This window comes from Cotesia glomerata, linkage group LG1, assembly GCF_020080835.1.
Source record: "Cotesia glomerata isolate CgM1 linkage group LG1, MPM_Cglom_v2.3, whole genome shotgun sequence".
Classification (NCBI taxonomy): domain Eukaryota; kingdom Metazoa; phylum Arthropoda; class Insecta; order Hymenoptera; family Braconidae; genus Cotesia; species Cotesia glomerata.
Genome location: NC_058158.1, coordinates 33,716,512 through 33,740,463, shown reverse-complemented (window position 1 = coordinate 33,740,463; position 23,952 = coordinate 33,716,512). Strand labels below are relative to the sequence as shown.

Here is a 23,952-nt window from a genome sequence, read left to right as displayed (position 1 = left end):
ATTGGGCTGAAGTAAAAGCTAAAATGTATGTGATGAACTTGGGTAAGCCAACTAAAGTTGCTAAGTTAAACGAACAAATGGCAATTGAGCTTGGAGCTAATTTAATGGGTGAAGTTATAATCTTCACTGTTGCTGGAGGATGTCTTTTCTTTGAGTACAACCGTCAGTCGGTTAAGGAAGCTAAAAAAGAAGCTGACCGACAAGCTCAAGTGCAAAAATTCACAGATGACATCCAAACGTTACATGAAAGCTCTCAAGAGCAGGAGAAACAAATAAAATATTTAACAACTGTCGTAGAAGAACTCGCTAAAAACCCTAAGCAAAAAATAAATTTAGAAAAATTAAAACCTGTTGAGCTAGTGCCTAGTAGTGATTTAAATAGTCCTGATGACTTGAGCCGTAAAAGTCCTGATGACAAATCAGTTGTTCATCGAGCTCTTGATTACTACGAGAAGGATGTTAAAGGAACTAGGAGTTAAGAAAGTTAATCTCAATTTTTTGGTTATTTATTTAAATAATTAATGTTACAAGTACAATAATATGAAATATGAACGTTTTTTATGCTACTAGAAATTTATACGGACAAAAATCTTTGAAATTATTTTTTTTTCTAAAGATTCTAGTCATTGTTTTTTTTTTAATTCAATTTAAAGTTTCATGAAGCAATTTGTTGGCACATTTTTTTTTTTTTTTTATTTTTTTTAAGTACTTTTCTTGTATATAACAAACGGTTGTACGATAAGTTTTCAAAAATAATGTTAATTTAATATTAACTAATAATAAAAACTATACAATAGTGATACATTTGTTTATGTACATAAACAACAATAAAAATTGAATAGAACATTTCATTAATTTATTTTTAAAGTTCTTAATTTCTTTTAATCTTTATAATCTAATTTTTTATAAAAAATTAAATTTTAGTTTGACTTTTTAAAATTTTTTTTTTGACACTGAAGTTAACAGACAATATAAATTTTTTCAAATTTTATAGCAATGTAATTATTATGAAAAAAATTTAATAAAAAAATTCCACGTGTGAAAATTGAAAAAAATTATTAGTGAAATTTTTTAGAAGCATTTTTTTAATTATAATTGTAATTGACTTGTTATAAAAATTAAAAAAATTGACAGCTGTCAGCTAACTTTATTAGCAATAAAAATTTTTATTTTAATTAACAAAAATCTTATAAATATTAATTAGTCTGAATGTGAATGACTATTTTTTCATGTAAATAAATAATAAATAATTTATAAAATTCAAAAAATAACAATAATTTATTGTTCGGGTGTCATCGGAAGTATTCGATTTTGTTGCTAAAAGACGTCGGTAATGACGTATAGTCTATGCGTGGCCGTGCTGTCATTAGTACTAGTGGAGATAAAAGTTTTTTATTATTTTTTAGCTGAAAATGTTATTCTCCAATTATTTATTTCGATAGAAGATACTCAACGAAATAAATCATGTGGTCGCTGTTCTCCCGAGATCCAGCTAAGGATTTTCCCTACGAAATAGGAGAAGTTGTTGATGGATTTGATGGTAAAAGTATTTGGACTCTTTATAGAGCCAAAAAAAAGGTAACCTCTTCTTGTGGTTTATTTATTTGTTAAAAAGCAATTACATATTTAATTGAATTATTTATTTATATAAATATAAATGATTTATTTATTTTTATTTACAGGGCACTTCAAATGGAGATGACGTATCTGTATTTGTTTATGACATAAAAGCTGGCGGAGAAGTACAATTGGAAATAGCAAGGAATGCAGTTAAAAGATTGAAAACTCTCAGACATCCAAGTGTACTCACTTACGTCGATAGCCTTGAGGTTTAATCATTTTATATTAATATAAATAATAATTTACCCTGAGAAAAAAATTATTCGACAATTGATTTATTATTTAATAACCATATCAATACAAATCTATAAAATAAATTAGAGGACATTTTATAGAAGTCTTTACATACATATTATAAAATAATTTATGAATATTATTAACTGTCAATTATTTTCAGTGTCATATCTAAACAATCGATAGCTAAGTTTGATTATTGAATCTTGAATAATTAATTGTTTTGTTTACTGATAATTTTTCAGACTGACAAAGTTATCTACTTGGCGACTGAGAGGATAGAGCCACTGCATAGTAGATTATTACGAAAAATAGACATCGGTGAAGGTGTCAAAAAAGAATTATACTTTTCATGGGGAATATTTCAAATAACTGTTTGTATTATTTTTTATTTAAATATTTATTAAATGAAAATTAAGTTAGCCGAGATTTAAAAATTTTTTTAATTTTTTTTATTGAAAAAATTGTTATAAAAAAAATTTCATTCATAGATAACTTGAAAAACTATTAGTCCAATTTTTAAAAAATGTTTTTTAGTTCTAAGTTAATAAATGAAAAAAAAAAAAAAAAAAATAAAAAGATTAAAAACGTTAGCTAACTTAGTATTATAATTATCAAACTGTCTAATTGTAAGTATGAAATTAAATGAAGAAAATTTTCATTTGTTGACAGAGAGCTTTGAGTTTTTTAAATAATGACGGTAATTTAAGACACAACAATGTAAATTTATATTCAGTTTTTGTAAATGAGGAGAGTGGTGAGTGGAAATTAGGATGTGTAGAGTACATGACGACCGTTGATGCGCCATACATGATACTGCCACATGAACTACAAACTTACAGTCCCCCAGAAGTGCGGGAGAACGCAAAACCAACGTCAAAATGGTAATTATTGTAGTCGAAGATTGTTAATAATTTCCGTGGAAAAAAAAAAAAAAAATATTTTGGTATATTAAAATATCTAGGTTTTAAAATTGTGATACTGATGAGTAAATATGAACAGCTCAGTCGATATGTGGGGTCTCGGGTGTCTGATCTGGGAGGCTTTCAATGGGCCACTAGGACAGAGAGCCAATCTCAAAAGCATGGAACAGGTTTGATATTTTTACTTCTTTAATTACTCCAAGAGACATTAAGTAAAAATAAAAAATATTTATGTTTAGATACCAAAGCAACTGCTGACAGTGTACAAAGAATTGACGAGTTTAAGTCCTGATGGAAGACCTAATCCAGCTGACGTGATAGCACGGTGTCGTAGCAACAGCGGGTTCTTCAAAAACGACCTGGTTGACGCGCTACTGTTTCTAGAAGAAATTCAGATGAAGGAAAAGGGAGAAAAAGGAAGATTTTTCTCACAACTCGCGAGTCAACTTGACAGTTTCCCCGAAGGTGTTGGAAGACACAAAATTCTACCCCAGCTACTGGCAGCCTTCGAATTCGGAGATGCAGGCAGTGCTGTGTTGCCTCCATTATTGCAACTGGGTAATCAGCTGCCAGACGCCGAGTATCAAAAGCGAGTAGTCCCCTGTGTCGTTAAATTATTCGCATCGAATGACCGTGCTACTAGATTACGACTTTTACAACAGCTCGATCGATTCGTTAATCATCTTCAGCCGTCTACTGTTAACGACGCTATCTTTCCTCAGGTATTACTAATTAAATGTACTTTGCATAATCTATATTATTAAGAGAATAAGCAAAATTTTGTGGCCAGTGTATTTATATGATAAAATGGGTTTTTATGGTTAAATTTGGTATCGTTAGAAAAGTCTTGACCTGGAGTTGTGCCTTTTCATGGTTTCATATCATTCTCACCAATAGTCAATTTATGATATGCTCCATCTCTAAATATATAATTAAGAAAAGACCTTTTATCTTGTGAAGCATTGACATTTTTAAAGATATAAGCTCATCCCGATATTAGACTCATCAAGATCTTTCATTTGAGTACACACATCAATTTTTCATATATTTATATATATTATATATATGTATATATGAAAAATATATCAAAATGTATGTGGGTACTCAAATGAATGCTCTTGATGAGTGTAACATCGAGATGAGCTTATATATTTAAAAACATCAATAGTTAAGAAATTACAGTGCAATTTAACATAATTAAAAAATGACCTTGCATTTTGTGAATTATTGATATTTTTAAATGTATAAGCTCACCCCGACATTACACTCATCAAGACCTTTTATTTGAGTACCCACATCAATTTTTCATATATTTATATATATATGTATATATGAAAAATATATCAAAATGCATGTGGGTACTCAAAAGAGTAACATCGAGATGAGCTTATATCTTTAAAAACATCAATAGTTGAGAAATTACAGTGCAATTTAACATAATTAAGAAATGACCTTGTATTTTGTGAATTATTGACATTTTTAAAGATATAAGCTCACCCCGACATTTCACTCATCGAGACCTTTCATTTGAGTACCCACATCAATTTTTCATATATTTATATATATTATATATATGCATATATGAAAAATATATAAAAAATGCATGTGGGTACTCAAATGAAAGCTCTTGATGAGTGTAATATCGGGATGAGCTTATATCGTTAAGAACTTCAATAGTTAAAAAAGTACAGTGCAATTTAACAAAAGTCGTTAATTAATAAAGCAAAATTTTATTTATTTATAACTCACAAGTCCCGGCAGTCACATAGTGACTACAAGGTTGCTAGTTAATATTAATTAGGGTAACAATAATTACTAAGATAAATTTAATTAACTCCCACAGGTAGCTCGCGGTTTCTTGGATACTAATCCAGCGGTTCGAGAGCAAACAATTAAATCAGTAGTACACTTAGCACCAAAGCTTGATTACAACAATTTAAATGTTGAGGTGTTGAGATATTTTGCAAAACTTCAATCAAGTGATGAACAAGGTGGAATTAGAACTAATACTACAGTTTGTTTAGGTAAAATAGCTCAACATCTTCATCCTCAAATTCGCCAAAAGGTATATATATAACTTTGATTTTTTTTTTTTCAACGCAATAAGATATTTTTATGTACATATTTTACAACTAAAACAAACATGTATTGATAATTTTTATAGGTACTGATAGGAGCGTTTATTCGCGGAACTCGTGATCCTTTTCCTCCAGCGCGAAGTGCGAGTGTATCAGCATTAGCAATCACTCAGCAGTATTATTTACTGCAAGAAGTTGCTAATCGTATTTTACCGACTTTGTGTACTCTTACCACTGATGCTGACAAAACAGTACGTGACACTGCATTCAGAACGATACGAGGATTTTTATTTAAACTTGAAAAAGTATCAGAAGATCCTGGATTAAGAGAAACAATGGGTAAATATTTTTTATAAATAATCAATAATCAATATTGATTATTAATTTATAAATAACTTTTTACTGATGAATAAACTATTTTTTTCAGAGGCTGACGTCAATACTGCAACACCTAGCTTAAGTAATGCAGCAGCAACGTGGGCTGGGTGGGCTGTTACAACAATGACTGCTAAATTTTATCGAAGCCAATCAGATACACCAAAGTCTTCCAATCCTCACACTACATCTCGTATTTTACTTAATAAACCAGCATCTCTGGGTATAGTTTTAACGATACATCTACTCTGATATTTTTATTCTAAATGCATAACAATAATGTAATATTTATTCAATTAGAACAAGCGAGTAGCTCACAAAGCAGCGCTAGTACCACAGCGACAACAAGCAGCGCAACTAGCATGACATCTTTGGATCCAGATCATGAGCACGATTCGCAAAACACCGCAAACACTCAGTCTGACTGCGACTGGGATTGGGAAGCTGATAACTGGGGAGACATGGAGCAACAACCCTCGTCAACGACCACGGCACCCGCTAGTACAGTGACACCATCAGCTAATACATCTAAACCAAATGACCACTGGACAAGCTTAGAGGAAGAACCGGTTAGTCTGATTTCAATAATTTAGTTTTACTTATTTTTTAATCAAAAGTAAATGACAAATTAATTTTATTTTAGGAGCTCGAAGCTGCTGAGAACCTTGCTGATAAAAATGAAGGCTCTGAATCCGGTTGGGATGATCAAGAATTTCAAGTACTTGAAGACTTTCAAACGATAGAGCAACCAGGTATACTTTCTCACCGTTATCAATTAATCAATAATATGGTAAAAGACCCTATTAGTGGCGGGGACCTCATTACTGACACTTTTTTTGATTTTGGTACTTATTCAATTAATTAAATCATTAACTTCAATAATGAATATATTATTTTTTCTAATCTTTAAGACCTTTAGGTCAAAAAAATTTTTAATTTTTATTCCAAGTAGAACATTTTTTTCATTGAAAGAAAAATTGACACTAATAAGGGTTAAAGGTGCCACTAATTGGGTCTTTTATTATTGATTGATTGAAATAACTGATTGATTTATCTTTTAGGAGTCACTGGAACGAATAATAAATTTGACGAGGCACGAAAAAAACGCGAAGAGCGTAAACTAGCACGCCAAAAACAAATGGAAGCTAAAAGAGCCACTAAATTACGGACTACTGCTCCCGCTAAGAAAGTTTAATTAATTTTTTTAATCTAATTAACGCAATTTATAATTAATTATTGTATTATAAAACTCGATTTTAGTGAATATGTAAACGAAAGAAAAAAGTTAACTATTATTATTAACAATAATGATAATAAAAATAAAGATTTACACATATCCAAAACTATCTTAAAACAATTTTTATTAATCGCATAAAAATATACACATTAATTTATTATTACTCATATTGTACAAATATTCATTCCTCTTTATTACGATTGTTTTCATAATTAAGTTATCCCCGAGTATGATTTTTAATTAAAAATAATGAGAGCTATTATCATAAACGAGAGTGCTCGGGGGTTGTCTCAAACCGCATGTTTAAAGAATTAGCGTTACCAAGCTCTCGTTGGAATCCAAGACTCTCATAAAATCCAATAAGCCGATCACGACAGTCTAGTGATAATTTATAACACTGTAAACTTCGAGACAATTGCGATATTGTGCTTACTAATAATTTACCGAGGTGTCTACCTCTATACTTTGAATTTACGACTACGTCTTCCAGACGTCCTTTCTAAAAAATTAAAATCCACCATGTCAATAACTCTGCTCCATTTAATTATGTAATATTATTGTACTAAATATCATTTATTGGGTGTATAAATAGTATTGATACTCACCAACGCACAATTATGAATAAATTTTTGCTCTACAACTAACGTTGCACTTCCTACTACCTCTCCACCATTCAAATCCTCGACAATGACAACGTAGTAGCCACTAGCTGTTTTCATTTTAAAAAATCTGTCTGAAAAATTATTTTTAATCCAATGGAATCTTCTCTTGATAATTACAAACAGAATTATTATACCGAACGAACATTACTTACTTAAAAATTGGTCTTTAGTAATATTTCCAACATCTGTTAGTTGTCCTAGCAGTTGTATGAAACCTAGAACAAAGTATGATGAATTGTATCAGTTATTATTAACAATACGACGTAATACTTTATTCTTATCACAACAATCATCAATACTGAGTGCTATAAATATTAATAAAAAATAAAATTACCTTTATCATAGTCTGTAGATCGTAGCGGTCTCACTAAAAGTCCATTTTCTTTTGGCAGATTAGGTAAACGAGTCAGCAAGCTGCTATTGAAAAGCTCCAGCTCATCATCTTTCGCTAGATCACTCTGAAAATTAAAATCATGAGATAAAATCGCAAAAAAATGAGTGATATTATTTAAATATTGACAGCTTTGAAGGTCATTGGTGACATCGTCATAAAAAAACTTTCATATTTAGTAAAAGTACAAGTATTATCAATGATATAATTATATTATATAAATAAAAAAATATTTTTCAAAATACAAAAGTCATCTTACATTTGATGATGTGTTCATTGTCCTGTTGAGTTGCCTGGAAAACGATTGATTTTTAAATGTCGAGTGTGGTTAAATGTGTATCACGTTATATATATTGTTATTATGATTGGTTTATCAGGTATAAAGAGAAAAACTTGTTTGTTCCTTCCTCGTTGCTTGTTGTTGTATTCACTGTTCACGTGTAATGTAACAAGTTGTGAGTAGCCGCTAGCTCACGCTCCCACTTTTCTTGGTTTTATGAACTACTCCAACGCCAGATTCCGCTTTGACATTTCACAATCCGAACTTTCACGTATTTACACTCTTCTCGCTAGTTATGTTAATCTATCACTTATACGTATGCATAAAACAATTCAATTATAGTTCGATAGTATCATAAATTTTTTTTTTTTTTTTTTTTTCTTACTGTCTAGGTGAGATAAAGTTCTTGGGCAAATTATGAAATTAACCTTATTATTATTATTATTATTATTATTATTATTATTTCTTTTAATAAAATAAATTTTATTTTATTATTTAAATTATATTAATACAAATTTATGTCTGCTAATTAAAAATTTATTTGTAAGTTTATTAATCAGTTAATTTTTATTTTCACCATAAGAAATAATTTTAATATTAGTAATAATTCAATTTTAATTTAATGATAAGAATAATTCACAGAAAAAAAACTTTTTAAATTTCCATGGAATAAAATTTTTTTTCTAACAATAAAAATTCTGAAATGTCGAACAATTGCTATTTTAGTTAATTTTTTTTATTCTAAGATAAATAATAAAAAAAAAATGCTTACTATTAAATAATTAATGATTCATTTCATGATAATATTTATTGAATACATAAAAACATTGTTACAGTAACAAATTTTAATAACAAGTAACAATAATTTAAATTTCTTATAATTGGAAGGGATACTTATTAAAAAAGTTGTTTATTTTATTTCAAAACTATGCAAAAAATAATATTTATTACTTCATTTGTTTTTAAACTGTTTAATCAGCAAAAAAATTAATTATTTTCCACTGAATACATTCTTGCAGTGTTTTGAAATAAAAAATCTTATTTATAGAAAATCCTTAAATCATAGAATACTCTTTGGTACAAAAATTGTACTTATGGCATTAATACATTAGTTAGACTCTTTAAATCGGCTTGTACCGAAAGTCGACCTCCTAGGGAGGTTTTTTTAATATATAAACTTAAAAAATGTTTTTTTTTCGTTGTTACAATGCATTTATTTTAGTGATATAAATAAGTGTCAATTTTCAGGATTGACTTAAAAATATGATTATTTATAAAATATATAATCAACTTGAACAATAAAAAGAATCATTAGTATTATTATAGGCACTTTTTTAAATTGATTGAGATCAACATTAATCAAATGAGATCAAGTGCAAATTAATAAGATTGAAGTTTAAAACAAATGCTTGATCAATAAGATGATCTGACGAAGAATTTTTCAGCATTAACAACCTACGAACAAAAAAATAGACAAGTCAAAATATCACCTTCACTTATCTTTATTTTTTCGTCTTTAATATTATACTGTTGAATTTAATTGAATTATAGTTAAAAAAAAATCAATTACAGTTCAATAAATAAGAATAAAATACATAAGATTGCACAATTGATTAGAGCTGCGTGATAAAAAAAAGAAGCAATTTAAAAACATTCATAAATATCAAAGAATACTATAATTACTTTTTAGTGAATGCAAAATCCTCTGAAGTTAGTTCATGAACAGCATAATTTCTAGGTGTCGTGGTTTTTTTAATACCTCGATATGAAAACTTGAAATCATTGTCTTTATCTTTATCACGCTTTGTCGTATCACGCAGAACAAAAACATCAGGTTCTTCAGTACTTTGCATCAAATAAGAAATTTGAACGTCTTCATTATTCACATCAATATTGTTTGTTCCCTTACCACTGGATGATGATTCTGATGATTCGATATCTGCTAATTTTAAACTCGCCATTTTTTTATCCAATAATCCTCTCATTAGTGGATTTCTTTTATAATAATTTTCCTTACTTTTGTTAGCAACATCTGTGTCTTTACCATCCGCATCAACGGCTTTTTTCCATTTTCTGACTATGCCAGTATCGTCAAGTTTGCCACCATTGATCTGAAAAAATATTTATATTTAGGTTAAAGATTTATAAAATTAATGACAGTAATTAATAACGTGTTAATCTTATTATTTTAAATACCTCAAGAATTCTTGATCGTATTTCGGATTCCGTCTTCATTTTGACAGGCGTATCAAAATCAGAAATGTCGCTTTCTAGTGATTCATATAACTAAAAAAAAGTTTCAGTTTGAATTAATTTATTTAATAAATAATAAACTTACTTAGGTAAAAATAAACTTTTAAAAGCGTAAATAAAACTTACATGTTCATTTCTAGCATAGCTTTTTACTTTTTTATTATCACCCGATTTCTTATTTTTCTTTTTTTTATTGGTTTTGAATTGTGGCACCTGAGCTGGTTTTTCTAAAACTAATTTTTTGTTTAATTCTTCGCGAATATCCATTGCTGCGATAAAAAAAAAAAAAACTTATAAATATTTATTCTTGTTAAAAATGAGTCTAAATCTAACCTTACAATTAAAAATAAATGAAAGTGAAACTCCAAGTATGTATGAAATAAAAATTTTATAATAAATATTTGTATTAATCATAAAGATTTACTCACATTCCAGTCTTCTTGATAATTCATAAAATTCAGTATATGTTTGTTAGTATCAAAAAGTATTCGCGAGAATTTTAAGAAACTGGACTGATCTAAACAAAGGTTTATTCAATACTGAAAACAATTTCTATTCGCTAACTCAGTTTTAACTGCTTTCCAAAATTTTTTGATGCCGTCAGCTGAAGTATACAAATAAAATGTTTGAATATTAAGGTAGCATTGTGTACCCTATAATACGTTATTCATGAATGACAAATGAATGAGAGAATTTTAAAACTATCTGATAATCTTTTCTGAAATATAATATAAGCAAATAACACTTTAAAATTTGTATACACATACTTCGTCTATAAGTGTTGATTGCTATTGTTATGTCGAGATGCTGATTATTATCAACACATTAGTATAGAGATTATATACTCTATTGTGCTCTATAATCTTTATGTAAACATTGGTAAACTTTTGAAATTTTTATAATTAATTAATTATGATTAACATTTAAAAACAAATATTTTTGAAAATTTGCACTTATAATTTTTTTTTATTTCTACATGTGGAATATTTTCACTTCATTTTTTTTATAATAATTTAATTCTCATGAAAATCTAAAAACAATTGTAAGATTTCTGATGGTTACAATATCATAAACTATGCAGTGTAATTACCGGCTTTTCAAGAGATGGCGTCAGCATAGTTGCAATTCACCTATTGCTTCGTTATTTGTATCTTAAGATACAATTGGTGATGAAAAAATTTTAATCTAAGTTATTTATTACTTAATTAATTGACTGTAATCTTCCTAAGTATTTATGCTCATTTAATTTTTATGTAATTCAATTTAACAAGCGATTAAAATTAAGTAAAACTATACAATTTTTTTTGCTTCAATTTTCAAGACATGTATTTGTCTTTTTTTTTTTTTTTTTTTTTTTTTTAAATTCAACAATTGAAAAATACTAATGTATAATTCATAATACATGTATTTGTATTAAAAAAAAAAATTATTTTCTTGTATCTGGTTGTAAAAAAAGAAATTAACAAATCTTTACCTTATACAGTTACACTTATCTTCAAGGATAGGCGGTACTGAAGGAATTTCAGAAATTTTGTTTTTTCCTAACTTGCGTGAAAGGCAGTGTGCATCAAAAAAGCCCATTTGAGTTAAGTATTTCTTTTTTTTTTATTTTAATGTTTTTGAAAAATACCTCTATAATTTATATGATTGAAGTTATTTTCTTGTATGTTTCATCTTCTATGTCTGCTAGAGAAAAAAAATAATTGTCTTGAATCGAATAACTGGCTTAACAATTTTATCTTTTTTATATTAATTTCTAAAATTGTCTCAAATGTCAAGTTAATAAGAAAAAAAATAAATTTGAAATTCAATTTTATGACCAATAATAAAAATTACATAAATTTGTATTACAGGTCGGCCATTAAAATATTTCTTCAAGCAAGTCGCATTAATTCAGTGAAATCTTTTCTCAGCCTCGATTCTACTTAATGATTACTCTACTAGGTTAAATACAAAGTAATTCTAATTTAATCTGTTTCGTTCACCCAGAGTGTCTCAAGAGAGTCAAGTATATATTATGAATGTCCTAAAGATATCAAACTTGTATATTTATACTAATGTAGTTAAATTAATCAATATAATAATGGTAATAATAGATTAAATTATAAAATAACCGATTATTAAGAAGTCAAACAAAATAAAAACTAACGAAATATCAACCGATAACATTCTCTACATAAAAGATTTCATAAAAAAAAAGGTAAAACAGGTAAAACACATAAAAAAATTATTTATTATCTTAAATTATTACAAAATGTTTATTAATTATAACAAAAATATTATATTTTATCATATGTGGTTATTTAAAAATTATTAAATAGTAAAATCGACGTAACTAGTATCAAAAAGCGGCAACTCTTACCCCATTGACTGTCGATTGTCGCCAACGGTGGTGGAGTTACCAATTTTTGACGCTTTGCTATAGAGTATAGTAATTATTTTTTTTTGTTTTCAGTTTCAGTATTCTAATATATTTATCCCGTTGGCCTCATTCCTGGAAATTCAATACTCCTGGAAATATAAATTAACAATTAGTATTATTATCACTCGACGGTTCAGTGAATTTGGTATCATGTTACCATGTAAGGATTCTCCTTATGATGCGTCTGTGTGTACCGCTTGTATAGTACACTTGAGACACCAGGTAGAACTGTGTAGTGTGGAACGTGCAAAAAAGAACGCCAATCGTACGACCTTGACCGGAGCCTGCGTGTGTAGCGGCCAGGTAAGGCTGTCTAGCGAGTCTTAAGGATTCTTTGTATATTTTTTACGCGCTATATACTTTCATTTATACCATAATCACATTAAATCATTTTTGTCACAATATTGTTGCAGGAAAATACGAAAGTATCGTCGTAATAATGAAAAAAAAGAAATATATCGTTCAATTACCAGTTTGCAGTTTTTTTTTTAAAAAAAAGAAAAAAACTTAATTATTTTTTATTGAAAAATATTAATTTTAAGAAGAATATAGTATAAATGAAATTACTGACGAATTTGTTATGGAACGATAAACATTTGAATGGTTGAGTAAATAATGAAGATTACGATAAGTATAATAAGGATGCGAAAATAGTCTTCGCTTTCCATTTAAAATTTTCACTTTCGTACAACCTTGATCTGAAAGTCAAAATAAAGGTTCTTATTTGAAATCTATTAATTATAAATTATAATTATATTTTTATATTAAAAATAACATTTATAATTTATACTTTAAAATTTTTAATAATTTTACAGCTATAAAATAATTAAGGTGTTTCAAGTGCAGTAATTTGTTTGAAACTTACCGAGATGAAGAATTTTATTTCACATTAAAACACGTATTGCAAAATTATATACGTACTTTAGCACAATAATTATAGATGTAATTAGAATGATGGTGGTATTGTATTCAAATAATAGCAAGTAAAAGTAGTATTAGGTATGTATTAATGATGGATAAAGTTTAAATTGTTGGATGTGTATTTGAAGTGTAGAAGGTGAAGCTTAGCACTGACGACGATCGCGAACTCGTGTGAGGGCTGCGAGCGACCAGGGTAGAAAAGGAAGCCGGCGTCGTGGCGGTCAGAAAAAGAAGAAGGAGATACAAGGGAAAAAGAAGAAGAATAATAATAATAAGAAATAAGAAGAAGAAGGAAACCATTGGAGCCCTTGAAAGGAGAATTGGAAAGTATGCCGGCAAAATTTATGCGAGCGACCTTGACTACATTTTTCCCCTTGACTTCTTGGATACTCCGTGCTTTCCGTCTGGTTGATTTCCAGCCAACCAAATGTAAGCTTTTTTCTTCCACTTAAAATATACTTAACGTACAACTGCATTATTATATTCATGTATAGCTTTAAGTATTTATGATAAGGATATGTTTTAATTAATTATCGGCCGGCAGGATGGTAGTTAAGCATATAAATTGATAAGTTGAATAAGTTAAACAAAGGAATAAAGTCAAGAACAATAGTTGGTACATCTTCTTAAAGAATCTATTGGTAGTGGCGAAAGATGGCCGCCCTCAGCGACTACATTATAGTTTGAAAGGATAAATAAAATTAATAGAATAAAAAAAGAAAATAATAAAAAAGTTAAAAAAGTAAAATGCAGGAACCGGTTTCACAGAGGGCAGTTCCAGCCTCTCGGCAAAATCATCTGTCTGGCTAACTTCTGTGAGTCCTGAATTCTTCTATACAATCATCCATCATTTTATTTACTTCAGATATGAAAGGAAAATTATTTTTTGTTATTACTTTTGCATTTTATCAAAATATTTACTCTATTTATTCTGCGAGCCATTAAATTAAAAAAATAATTACTTACGCTTTAATATTGTTCTATTTCTATCTTTTGTGATTCATATTCTTCTTATAACTTTGTACTCCGTAGACTTCAAATCATAACTTCAGATTTTTATCTCCGCAATAATTGAACATAAAATTAATATTCATCCAAAAATGATATTTTCTGGTATCGTTATGAAACAGAGAAATTTTTATTGATTAACATATATTTTAAATAGAAAGGATTAGCGCATCAATAATAAAATGATTTAACCGTAAATAATTTATTATTCAGGATGATAATAAATTTAAAAAAAAAAAAAAAAAATTCTACGCGATTAAAAATAAATTATTTAGTTTTATATCGTATGATTACAAAACACCTGGAGCATTATCCGCATGACAATTAATATAAAGTTTACAATATATATGTATATATAAAACAAAGAACCCCTCGCATTTAAAATATATGTTACTGAAATATTTCTCACAATTCAATTCTACTTCCAATTCAATACTGAGTTGGGTGGATACAAAAACTATGCCTTAAGTTTTTAAATAAAAGAACGTTTTGATATTACGAATGCTAGAAAAAAAATTAATAAAACTGAAAAAATAAAAAACTAAATGAAGAAACAGAACGCCACACCTGCTAATAAGATCCTAGTTCACACACTGTTCCCATCAAAGTTTTATGCACTCTCTCATACTCGTTGTTAATTTTGTCAGGTTTAGTTGTAACGACTATACTTGTGGCAGGTGAGACAAAATAGTATCCTCAAAACGGCCAACTGCACTTGTTCTTTCCCCCTTGCTTACAAATACGCTTTTATATCTATATATCTATATTCACCGGTAGAAAAAAAACCTACAGACACGCGGAATATACTCAATATCGCAGGCAATCCACTAAACAATGGGTAATAAAAATATAGCTTCTTTACTTATATTTAAATAAAAAACTCTAAATTTTAAACAATGTTGCATCGTTGTTACATTACACTCCACATAAATCTGTCGACGCACTAAAAATATGATTAATCTACAATGAAATTTTTATTATTATTAATAAACTTTCTCTAAGGCTTATTACGTCGATCTCTATAATGTCAACCGATTGGAATTGATTACACTGAAACACTTACTCCAATAATCGTGTATTATAAATGACGCATTTATTATGCAATTTATTAAAAGGCGAGAATTGGTTATAACAATTAATAAAACATAAAAGGATTTAATTTACGGATAAATTGTAATACTAGACCAAATAGTTGATATTTGATACAAAGAATTAAACTGTATCATTATTTAAAGTACCTTTCTAATAAATTTGACCTTCACGGTAATATAAATGATCAATATTACAGATGAAATTATTTTTATTGAAGTTATTTTTACATTTACTATTTAATTGCTAATTGTAGTTATTTTGTTTTTGTAGGTATGAAAATAACTCTGCGAGAGAAGCCACGGTGTAATAAAGAGATATAATCACGGAGCTCAAGACAATTACCGCGAGGATCGTGAGTGACCTTGATATGACATTGAGATGGTAAGAGAAGAAATGAAACTATTTCTTCGAGGCCTGTTGTCTGTCATTTCACCGCAAATTAATATAATTCAAGTATTGCATGTACAGCCTACACATTACTATTGTTGGTGACCGCATTAAGGTAATCTTGTGGTTTTAAAAAATGATATGGAGGTTAATAGTTATGTTGCGTCGACAGGACATGAAGCATGATGTGAGAGACAAGAGATATATGGAGTCGGAAAGCATCCTCGGGGGCTTGACACCTTGCGGCTAAAAAGACTGCAACTCCTTACTCTTGTTCTTGCGCTCTGGTTGTCATACATCTTACCAGAGTGTTATTGAGTCTCTCAAGCTGAATAGACTGAATAGATCTTTAAAGAGCTGCTTAAAATATAAATAAATCATAAAAGATTTTAAATAGTTAAATTTTGAGGTATTTGTTTAAATTCTCAAGCTACAAAACATCAGAAGTAGGATATAACAGTATAAAGTCTTTTTTAACTGGTTAACATAAATGTATATAAATGAATGATTGTTATTCTTGCGGACGATTTACTTAAAAACTCTGCAGCACGCATCGTGCGATACAAATATTCTTGTATCGAAGGAAAGTTGGACGGACTCTACAACAACATCGACTGCTTTAGCAATTTAACGGGGATATAGGTATAAGAACACGGACACGAGGAGTTGCTCGAGATAGTTCGGTATAATACACCACACCCAGTCTTACACCGTGTTTTAAAGATATGGCTGTGCTTTTAAAACTACTTGTAAGTATTTTATAATTACGTTTTTTTTTTTTTTTTTCTCATAATTAATAATTATGGTAACATGCATGACAATAGTTACGAAAGTTGAGTAATGAATATCAGAACCAAAATTACTTAATCGGTAATCAGTAAATTGTTTTGTTTCAACAAAAAATTCAAGTTAATCGCAATTTAATTATTAATTATAGTTAATCTGATATTTATACGCTTAAATAATTAACTTAGTTTACTTTTTTTTTCTAGATATTAGAAAATGTACTAACAAAAGAGATTAGAGCAATAGTGCTCCGAGATATGTATCCATGCAATTAATTCAGATTGCAAGAGACACGTCGCTATAAACTAGATCGTGATGTAATTTAAAAGTAATTAAAAAAGTACGGTAAAAAGAGTAATTTTTCATTCACATTAATGCATATAAGTCGTATGAAAATTATAAAATTGTCATATATTTTGAAACATTTGTTTACGAAACGAGTTAACTGCGTGAAGCTACTGAGATTACACTTGCTACATGAGCAGATCGAGAATATACTTGATGCATCAAGCAAAATGAAGTAAAAAATGAAAAATAAAACTTTGTATTTATTGCGTGACTACAACGTAGAGAAAGAGAAAGTGTAACTTTTCACATCTCACCAATGAATATTAAATTCGGTTAATGTCTCACTGGGTCTTTAGATCGATATGTAATTTTTCCTTTAAAAATGACCAAAAAAATTTTCTTATAAATTATATATTAATCCATTTGCTGATCATTGTTCATTACATAATTGTAATGCAATGGTTCATTAAATAGATAAATTAATAATAATTATGGTACATGCTATGTATAATTCATGAGAAAATTCTTATCAAGTATGTTCAGTGGTTCGATGCAGGTAGTCGATGAAAGAACAAGAGCGTTGGAAGTCGAGTAAAATAGTGATAGTGGAATGTGGCGTGGTCGGTCACCACTAAATTAAATGTTTTAGAATTAACGTAAGAGAGTTTAAGAGAAAGTAATGTAAATTTTTCTCAGCACGTGCCATATATTTTATGGTTAACATGTTTATATAGAAATTTAAAACCTTTGATACATACAAAAGAAAGTCTTCTTATGAATAATTACCATAACAATATCACCACTCTGTAATTTCCATCAATCAATCAACAACAACACTATTAGTTATTCTTATTACTTTAATTACTAGTTAATTTATTAATATTTTCATTTTTTAGCTACTTATTTGTACAGTGGAAATAGCGAGAGCTCAATTTCCAGACGGTGATAGAGGAAATGCACCAACACGCCGACTACCTACTATGAGGACATCGGTACGTTTTCTTCCTCGACAAGCTGCTCGATCTAGTGCAGTAACACCGACTATTGTACCTAATCCACGTTTACGTCGTCCAATACCATTAAAGTAATTATTTAATGCTAGTTAGATTGCACTATATTTACTTTAAAAATCCCATAATTCAATTGCACTAAAACAACAACAATAATAATAATAATCATTTTATGAATGAATAGATCACGACCGACATCGGAAGCGAATGAAATCCAGCAAGTAACATTACCACGTGCCAAGCCTACATTTCTTCCAACGTTGAAATCGGAGAATCTATCAACTCCGCCTCCTCAATTGCTGCAACAAGACCAGCCGATAAAACCAGTAAGCGAGGAAGCCAGAGAGGAAGAGGAAGATATTAACCAATCTTTCATTAAGCAACTAAATTCATTACATGCATTTCCTCAACCGACCGGTAGTTTATTCTCGAGTCCTTTAACGCCAAAACCAGAACCCATATTCCAATATCGTCCGGGTTTCAACTCGCCGGTTTTCATTCCACGACAAATTCAGTACCAGCAACAACAACAACAACAACAACAACAACAACAACAACAACAACAACAACAACAACAACAACAACAACAGCAGCAGCAGCAACAACAACAACAACAACAACACCACCACCAATCATCTCCAACTCCGTCTCCAACACCAACCCCATCTCCAGTGACGCAAACGACACTATCTCAACATCTTCATGAAGAAATAATTGCTCCAGTACAGTATCGGCCGGCAAAGCCAGTCAAATTCCGCAAACCCATTGACGAAGAAGAAACTCGTCCTCCCGTAAAACAACACCGAAAACAACAACAGCATCAGCATCAACAGCAGCAAAATTCACAATCTTCACAATCTGAAGTTATATCTCAACCACAGCAATATCGGCCACAAGCAGACCAGTGGCGACAACAACCAGTTAACAAACAATCAAGCAAGAAGGCGCAGTATCGTGAGAAGAAACCTGTTGCGCAGGTTGTTAGACGATGGCGAGAAGACAATTCTGACGGGTCAATAACATGGGGATATGAAAACGATGACGGTTCTTATAAAGAAGAGGTAATTGGTGTTGATTGTATAACACGTGGTAAGTATGGTTACATTGATCTAGATGGTATCAAGAGAGAGTACACGTATGTGACTGGTATCAAGTGCGATGAACAAGAACAGGAGGAGCTACAGGATGATCTAAATGGATTTGTCGATTATCAAGAGAACAAGCTAGTCTTCCCCAACGGCAAAACCATCGACTTGTCTAGTATGGGCAAAAAACAATCACGTAGACCGCAGCATGTTTACAGAAATTAAACATTTGTTTTATTCTATTGATTATTGTTACTTTTATTAATATTTTAGAAATAAGACAATTACCTCCCTCAGGCTAATTCCATTATTTTTTATTTTCATCTGTCATTGCTATAATGCATAAACATGTTCGTTTGTTTATTATTATCATAATAATTATTATTATATTTTAAATTATTTCATCATCATACAAGGCAACGTGACAATATAATGTTGTTCATTATTATATTATCATTGTGTGTAATCAATATACATAATAATTAGTAGATTACTACACATAATAATGTATTGCTTGTAATATTAAGGATTCTAGCTAAATCTTTTGGTCCATTGAAATTGCCGTACGTTAAGAGTACGCGAATAAAAAAAAGGTAAATTGTAAATATTAGTATTATTTATCGGTTTTCTTTAGGTAAGTATATAGTGCATCCATTTTTTCATAGTTTACACTACATACATGGTTATTTTTTAAGCAAATATAACGAAAATAACAGTAAAGCGATAAAAAAAAATATACTGAGTGCAAATTTATAAAAAGGAAAAAAATTGATTGGAATATTAAACAGATTAATAGCTTGTATTCCAATTTATAAATTAATAATTAGTAAAACAATTATATATAAAAAAAAAACTTGATGATAACGCTAAAACATAAATCTGTGTAACATTTGAAATATATTACTTTAAACTTTTTTTTTAATACTTTTGAATTGATTAACGTGAATAAGATGAACAATGATTAATGATATGAAACATGAATGATGTGTAAATAATCATACAATACCTCTAAATGATTAACAACTATACACAATTTTATAAAAAATAAATTATAGAAAAATACTATTGTATTTAAACGAAGCAAGTATTGTCATCAATAAGTATGTATTCAATGAAATGCGTGCAAAAATAGATACTTTAAATGAAATGAAAAAGTGCACATAATAATATACAAATATGTACATAATATTAAATAAATATTTATATTTAATACTTGCTTTAATTATGATAAATATTTTTCTTTAAATTAATTTCGAATTAATTTTGCTTTATCATCTACTTTAAAATTTTTATAACGGACAATTATCAACAGCACGCAAAATAAAATTTCACAAAAGTAACTACTATAATTCATAATTATCAATCAGTAGTTAATGTAATTAACAATTAACGTTAACAATAAACTTGCTATTACGCAACATTTCATGAATTTGATTATGCAATGTTCTAATAAGTAGAGGTAGGTATAATATATCGTTGTGTATATGATGAACTTTAATGAATCAACTCTTTCGCCCTGTTGATTCTCGATAAATTAATGAAATAACAATTCTAGCTTTGCAAAATCAACAATTAATAAGCTGGGCTTGTTACTGTCGACACTTGTTTTTGGGATTCATGTTGACCTTGAGCTGGAATTCCATCTCGGCGGGCTCGAAATTTGAGCCAAGCGTCATAACCATAGCATAGCATAGCGCAAAATCCAAAAAACTAAAACAAAACACGAAATGTAGAATTATTTAAATATTTTTTTTTTTTTAATTCATTAATAAAAATCTTACGGCTGCAGCTCGGAATCCTTCAATAGCTCGCCCTGAGTCAGCAGCCAGAGATGCTGCTAGTAGGTAACACGGGGTCATTATAGCGCAGAAAATTAATTCCTGTGGAAGAAATGATAGTATTATAATTTTACTTATTAAAAATAATTATCAAAATATCAAACACGAGCATATAAAAATCGATAAGAACGTTCTAAACAACCGCTAGTGTGCATAAGTATGAATTTTTTGAAACATGTTCACTTTCTATGTAAAATAAAATATTTAATGTCTTAATTATACTCAATTTTTTTCATTATACTAAGCTATAGGCATACTTAAATTTTGGTGCGTGATACTACGGTTTAAAGTGTAACATTCAGTTAAATTTATTACTAAAGTAAAAGATAAATAATTGCACACCTCATAACGCGATGCGTTTGAAGTAGTGCTCTAATTTCAACACGTCAAAGTCAAGCAATTTTCAACGTTTCACTAACTAAATAAATGATTCAGAGTATAAAATTGAAAAAATTTAATTACTATAAATGAGAACTCAAGTATAATATCTAGTTTATTAAATAAAATCAATAACAGGAAATTAAAAATGAATACCGGAAATGTCGAGGACTTACATACCTGACTGTTACTATTTGTATCCTTACTGTTAAAATCAGTGGAAAAATAAATGTTTATGAAAATGATTATAGTGTAATGACAGTATTTATTTTAAAGAATTTTTAAGTATTTTGTGTAATGAAGTCAAGTGTTTTAGAAACATAGAAACACGAAAGTGAATACAAAAAAATTATACTTAAATATTTTTATAGAATTCGATACTCACAATAGTGGTCCATGGGATCTTGTGGAATTTTTCAATTACGTGGAATATGAAAAGAGCTAAAAGAATTCCAGTACACCAAAATCCCATCATTGCAACTGTATTAAACCATGCTCCACGACTTGATTGCACGTAACTGGAAACTGATACACATATGAATCCCAATAAATCCAATACCTGAATTACACGAATAATTAAATCATTAATAGAAATTATTTAAAAATTTATGTATTAATTTATAGATTAAAAATTATTACCATTCGTCCAATTTTTAACATTCCAGGCAATGTTCTTATATATGAAAGATCCATTCTCAAATTTTGCTGAAATGTTGACGTACTCGTCGTCGTCGTTGTTGTAGTGTGTTGTCCAGGAAACCCTTGCTCCATTTTTATTTTATTTTGTATTCTTTTATCTATAAAAATAAATTTTATAAATTACTTGATAGAAATGAATTTTAAATTTAAATAATGTTAGGTTTAGAAATGAAGTAATTCTGTAAAATAATATGATATATTAAACGAATAATGAATTCAATTCATGGTAAATTACGATGTATGTGGGCGTTATCATGAAAAGTCGTTGTCATTAAATATCGATTATCTCAGTCATAAAAACCTCGAAAGTTAATATAATAAAAGAATTTAGTATTACAAAATTAAAATTAGAAATAATTATTTGTTAATCAATAACTGATACTTAAACTTCAGTCAATTAATCAAGAAATATACTTATCAATTAAATTGTCATCTTACTACGTACGATGCGGAAAGAACACGTCAAATTAATGGTAAAAATAACTTTGATAAGAATTAATATAAATATATCGATGATTAAATATGACTGTCAAGATATTCAGAGTAAATAATAAATAAAAGATACTATAAATAAATTGTTGAAAAGCAAAATAACATTTTTTAAATAATTTTACAATTAAATTGATGTTTGATAAATAGTGACGTTATTTATAAATATAAAATGAATAAATTAATTAATAGTAAGTTTACATTGAGTATAATCTCTGAATGATCTTTGCAGGAGATATTAAAAAAATAAAAAAAAAAACTGAAGAGAATTACTACCAACAGAGATGCTGCAATACTACAATGGCGATGACCTAATACACAGTATTTTTAAATTATTGCATTTAACATATAATAAAAAAAAATACACACATATATGACAATAGTTAAAAAAATTCCAGTGTAATTACAGTACAATAATTACAATGTACACAATATATACAAAAAACTTAAAAATAAAACAAAATTTACCCAACACAAAAATATAATAGTAGGCGGATTATTTAAATAATCCACATATAACAGAAACGTAATGTAATATTTTATATCGACCTGATTAAAATCGATGTTTATAAAATGGATTTGAGACGACGCCGTTTACTAACTCAATTCTAACGTTTCACTGGAATGTATTTATAATTTTAGTTTACAGTTATTATTTTTCCATGCGTACAAGTTTATAAGACAGTAAACAGATTATTTGTGTCAATACTCAGTAATGTTAGTGTTTTATTATGTTAATAGTACCTTTGCTGGAGACTATACACAGTAAACCGAACTCTAATGGTTCAAGAACATTAATGTTTTAATTAAAAACGTTGAACGCTCACTAAAACTAAAACTTTTCGAGTCGGTAACAAACTTTTACAACATTTCCCACCACAAATTTTTCTTAGATTAAAACTGGTACTCGAGCGACACCACCGGCCAAAGTATGAATTAGAACATTTGAAAATAATTTTGTGTGATTTTATTAACATGGAGTTTGGTCATTTGTTTAGTCTCTATAATGCCTTATTAATGGATTTATTTAATTTTTAATTAATTTAATTTTTAAATATTTATAAAAATCAATAATAATTATTAGTAAGTACTGCGCTGTACTGCGTTATCGATTAGTAAAGTGACATTTATCTTACCATGCCAGCAATTCGACTGGTTACTTATCGATCTACTGATTTTTTTAAATTTTTGTTTTTGTTATTTTGTTATGACTGTAAAAAGAAAACATTCAAAGAAAAGGAAGAAAAAAGATAGACAGTGGGGAACTGATCCAAATATTTCAAATTATGTCAAAATATTTTGATAAATTATTGATAAAATATGACAATTTAAGATAAATAAAAAATTTTTGATCTTTTAAAATTCTATTTTGTGCTAGCATTATCTTTAAGATTATTTTTTTCAAAAACTCTTCTGAATGAAGATCATATTGGTATTAATTGAAAAAAAGAAGAAATAAAAACATATGCGGTTAAAAAATAAAAAAAAAATAACAA

At 28.6% G+C, this 23,952-nt stretch overlaps 6 protein-coding genes and 1 long non-coding RNA gene across 10 annotated transcripts; 4 read left to right on the top strand and 3 right to left on the bottom strand.

Annotated features, from left to right (window-relative positions):
• Nucleotides 1-2: 2 nt before the first annotated feature.
• On the top strand, nt 3-849 carry LOC123275204 (putative OPA3-like protein CG13603; the record flags this gene model as incomplete). The annotated part of the gene is made up of 1 exon (XM_044743163.1): nt 3-849. A coding segment is annotated over one exon (477 nt), but the record flags the coding sequence as incomplete, so codon positions are not given.
• A 481-nt stretch (nt 850-1,330) lies between these two features.
• On the top strand, nt 1,331-6,573 carry LOC123272554 (N-terminal kinase-like protein). Its single transcript, XM_044739425.1, has 12 exons — nt 1,331-1,578; nt 1,683-1,829; nt 2,100-2,228; nt 2,527-2,738; nt 2,857-2,947; nt 3,017-3,499; nt 4,621-4,842; nt 4,942-5,194; nt 5,283-5,453; nt 5,531-5,799; nt 5,874-5,982; nt 6,292-6,573. Exons 1-12 carry the CDS (start codon nt 1,465-1,467, stop codon nt 6,423-6,425), a joined length of 2,334 nt encoding a protein of 777 aa, XP_044595360.1. The 5' UTR covers nt 1,331-1,464; the 3' UTR covers nt 6,426-6,573.
• A 117-nt stretch (nt 6,574-6,690) lies between these two features.
• On the bottom strand, nt 6,691-8,132 carry LOC123272577 (probable glucosamine 6-phosphate N-acetyltransferase). The gene is made up of 5 exons (XM_044739474.1): nt 7,780-8,132; nt 7,464-7,587; nt 7,282-7,344; nt 7,073-7,200; nt 6,691-6,966 (listed from the first exon to the last, which is right to left on the bottom strand). Exons 1-5 carry the CDS (start codon nt 7,795-7,797, stop codon nt 6,730-6,732), a joined length of 570 nt encoding a protein of 189 aa, XP_044595409.1. The 5' UTR covers nt 7,798-8,132; the 3' UTR covers nt 6,691-6,729.
• A 633-nt stretch (nt 8,133-8,765) lies between these two features.
• Nucleotides 8,766-23,342, bottom strand: LOC123272570. Of its 2 annotated transcripts, none has more exons than XM_044739459.1 (6): nt 23,337-23,342; nt 12,221-12,225; nt 10,180-10,322; nt 9,997-10,086; nt 9,484-9,911; nt 8,766-9,255 (listed from the first exon to the last, which is right to left on the bottom strand). In XM_044739459.1, exons 3-6 carry the CDS (start codon nt 10,318-10,320, stop codon nt 9,156-9,158), a joined length of 759 nt encoding a protein of 252 aa, XP_044595394.1. In that variant the 5' UTR covers nt 10,321-10,322; nt 12,221-12,225; nt 23,337-23,342; the 3' UTR covers nt 8,766-9,155. The 2 variants fall into 2 exon arrangements, with proteins under 2 accessions (XP_044595394.1, XP_044595385.1); XM_044739450.1 differs by lacking the exons at nt 12,221-12,225; nt 23,337-23,342 and adding exons at nt 10,482-10,657; nt 10,821-10,968.
• On the top strand, nt 13,075-13,830 carry LOC123272599. Its single transcript, XR_006511104.1, has 2 exons — nt 13,075-13,191; nt 13,291-13,830. It is a non-coding gene; the product is annotated as an uncharacterized LOC123272599 (long non-coding RNA).
• On the top strand, nt 15,789-19,301 carry LOC123272560 (putative mediator of RNA polymerase II transcription subunit 12). Its single transcript, XM_044739438.1, has 4 exons — nt 15,789-15,998; nt 16,056-16,632; nt 17,854-18,041; nt 18,152-19,301. Exons 2-4 carry the CDS (start codon nt 16,609-16,611, stop codon nt 19,275-19,277), a joined length of 1,338 nt encoding a protein of 445 aa, XP_044595373.1. The 5' UTR covers nt 15,789-15,998; nt 16,056-16,608; the 3' UTR covers nt 19,278-19,301.
• Nucleotides 19,346-23,346, bottom strand: LOC123272584 (CKLF-like MARVEL transmembrane domain-containing protein 7). Of its 3 annotated transcripts, XM_044739501.1 has the most exons (6): nt 23,201-23,294; nt 23,006-23,075; nt 21,908-22,065; nt 21,654-21,827; nt 20,834-20,932; nt 19,346-20,762 (listed from the first exon to the last, which is right to left on the bottom strand). In XM_044739501.1, exons 3-6 carry the CDS (start codon nt 22,037-22,039, stop codon nt 20,625-20,627), a joined length of 543 nt encoding a protein of 180 aa, XP_044595436.1. In that variant the 5' UTR covers nt 22,040-22,065; nt 23,006-23,075; nt 23,201-23,294; the 3' UTR covers nt 19,346-20,624. The 3 variants fall into 3 exon arrangements, with proteins under 3 accessions (XP_044595436.1, XP_044595421.1, XP_044595430.1); XM_044739486.1 differs by lacking the exon at nt 23,006-23,075 and having other exon boundaries at nt 23,201-23,346; XM_044739495.1 differs by lacking the exon at nt 23,201-23,294 and having other exon boundaries at nt 22,925-23,182.
• Between the last annotated feature and the right edge of the window lie 606 nt (nt 23,347-23,952).

Coding starts and splice junctions, on each gene's coding strand:
- LOC123272577 (XM_044739474.1), bottom strand. Junction 7,345..7,463: donor ATCTACAGACTATGATAAAG/GTAATTTTATTT, acceptor ACTTTGTTCTAG/GTTTCATACAACTGCTAGGA. Junction 6,967..7,072: donor TTATTCATAATTGTGCGTTG/GTGAGTATCAAT, acceptor TTAATTTTTTAG/AAAGGACGTCTGGAAGACGT.
- LOC123272570 (XM_044739459.1), bottom strand. CDS start 10,320: ATGGATATTCGCGAAGAATTAAACAAAAAATTAGTTTTAGAAAAACCA. Junction 10,087..10,179: donor GCTATGCTAGAAATGAACAT/GTAAGTTTTATT, acceptor ACTTTTTTTTAG/TTATATGAATCACTAGAAAG. Junction 9,256..9,483: donor GATTTTGCATTCACTAAAAA/GTAATTATAGTA, acceptor TTTTGTTCGTAG/GTTGTTAATGCTGAAAAATT.
- LOC123272560 (XM_044739438.1), top strand. CDS start 16,609: ATGGCTGTGCTTTTAAAACTACTT. Junction 16,633..17,853: donor CTGTGCTTTTAAAACTACTT/GTAAGTATTTTA, acceptor TTCATTTTTTAG/CTACTTATTTGTACAGTGGA. Junction 18,042..18,151: donor CGTCGTCCAATACCATTAAA/GTAATTATTTAA, acceptor ATGAATGAATAG/ATCACGACCGACATCGGAAG.
- LOC123272584 (XM_044739486.1), bottom strand. CDS start 22,039: ATGGAGCAAGGGTTTCCTGGACAACACACTACAACAACGACGACGACG. Junction 20,933..21,653: donor AGATCCCATGGACCACTATT/GTGAGTATCGAA, acceptor TTTCTTCCACAG/GAATTAATTTTCTGCGCTAT. Junction 20,763..20,833: donor AAGGATTCCGAGCTGCAGCC/GTAAGATTTTTA, acceptor GTTTTGTTTTAG/TTTTTTGGATTTTGCGCTAT.
- LOC123272554 (XM_044739425.1), top strand. CDS start 1,465: ATGTGGTCGCTGTTCTCCCGAGATCCAGCTAAGGATTTTCCCTACGAA. Junction 1,579..1,682: donor TTTATAGAGCCAAAAAAAAG/GTAACCTCTTCT, acceptor TTTTATTTACAG/GGCACTTCAAATGGAGATGA. Junction 5,800..5,873: donor CAAGCTTAGAGGAAGAACCG/GTTAGTCTGATT, acceptor ATTTTATTTTAG/GAGCTCGAAGCTGCTGAGAA.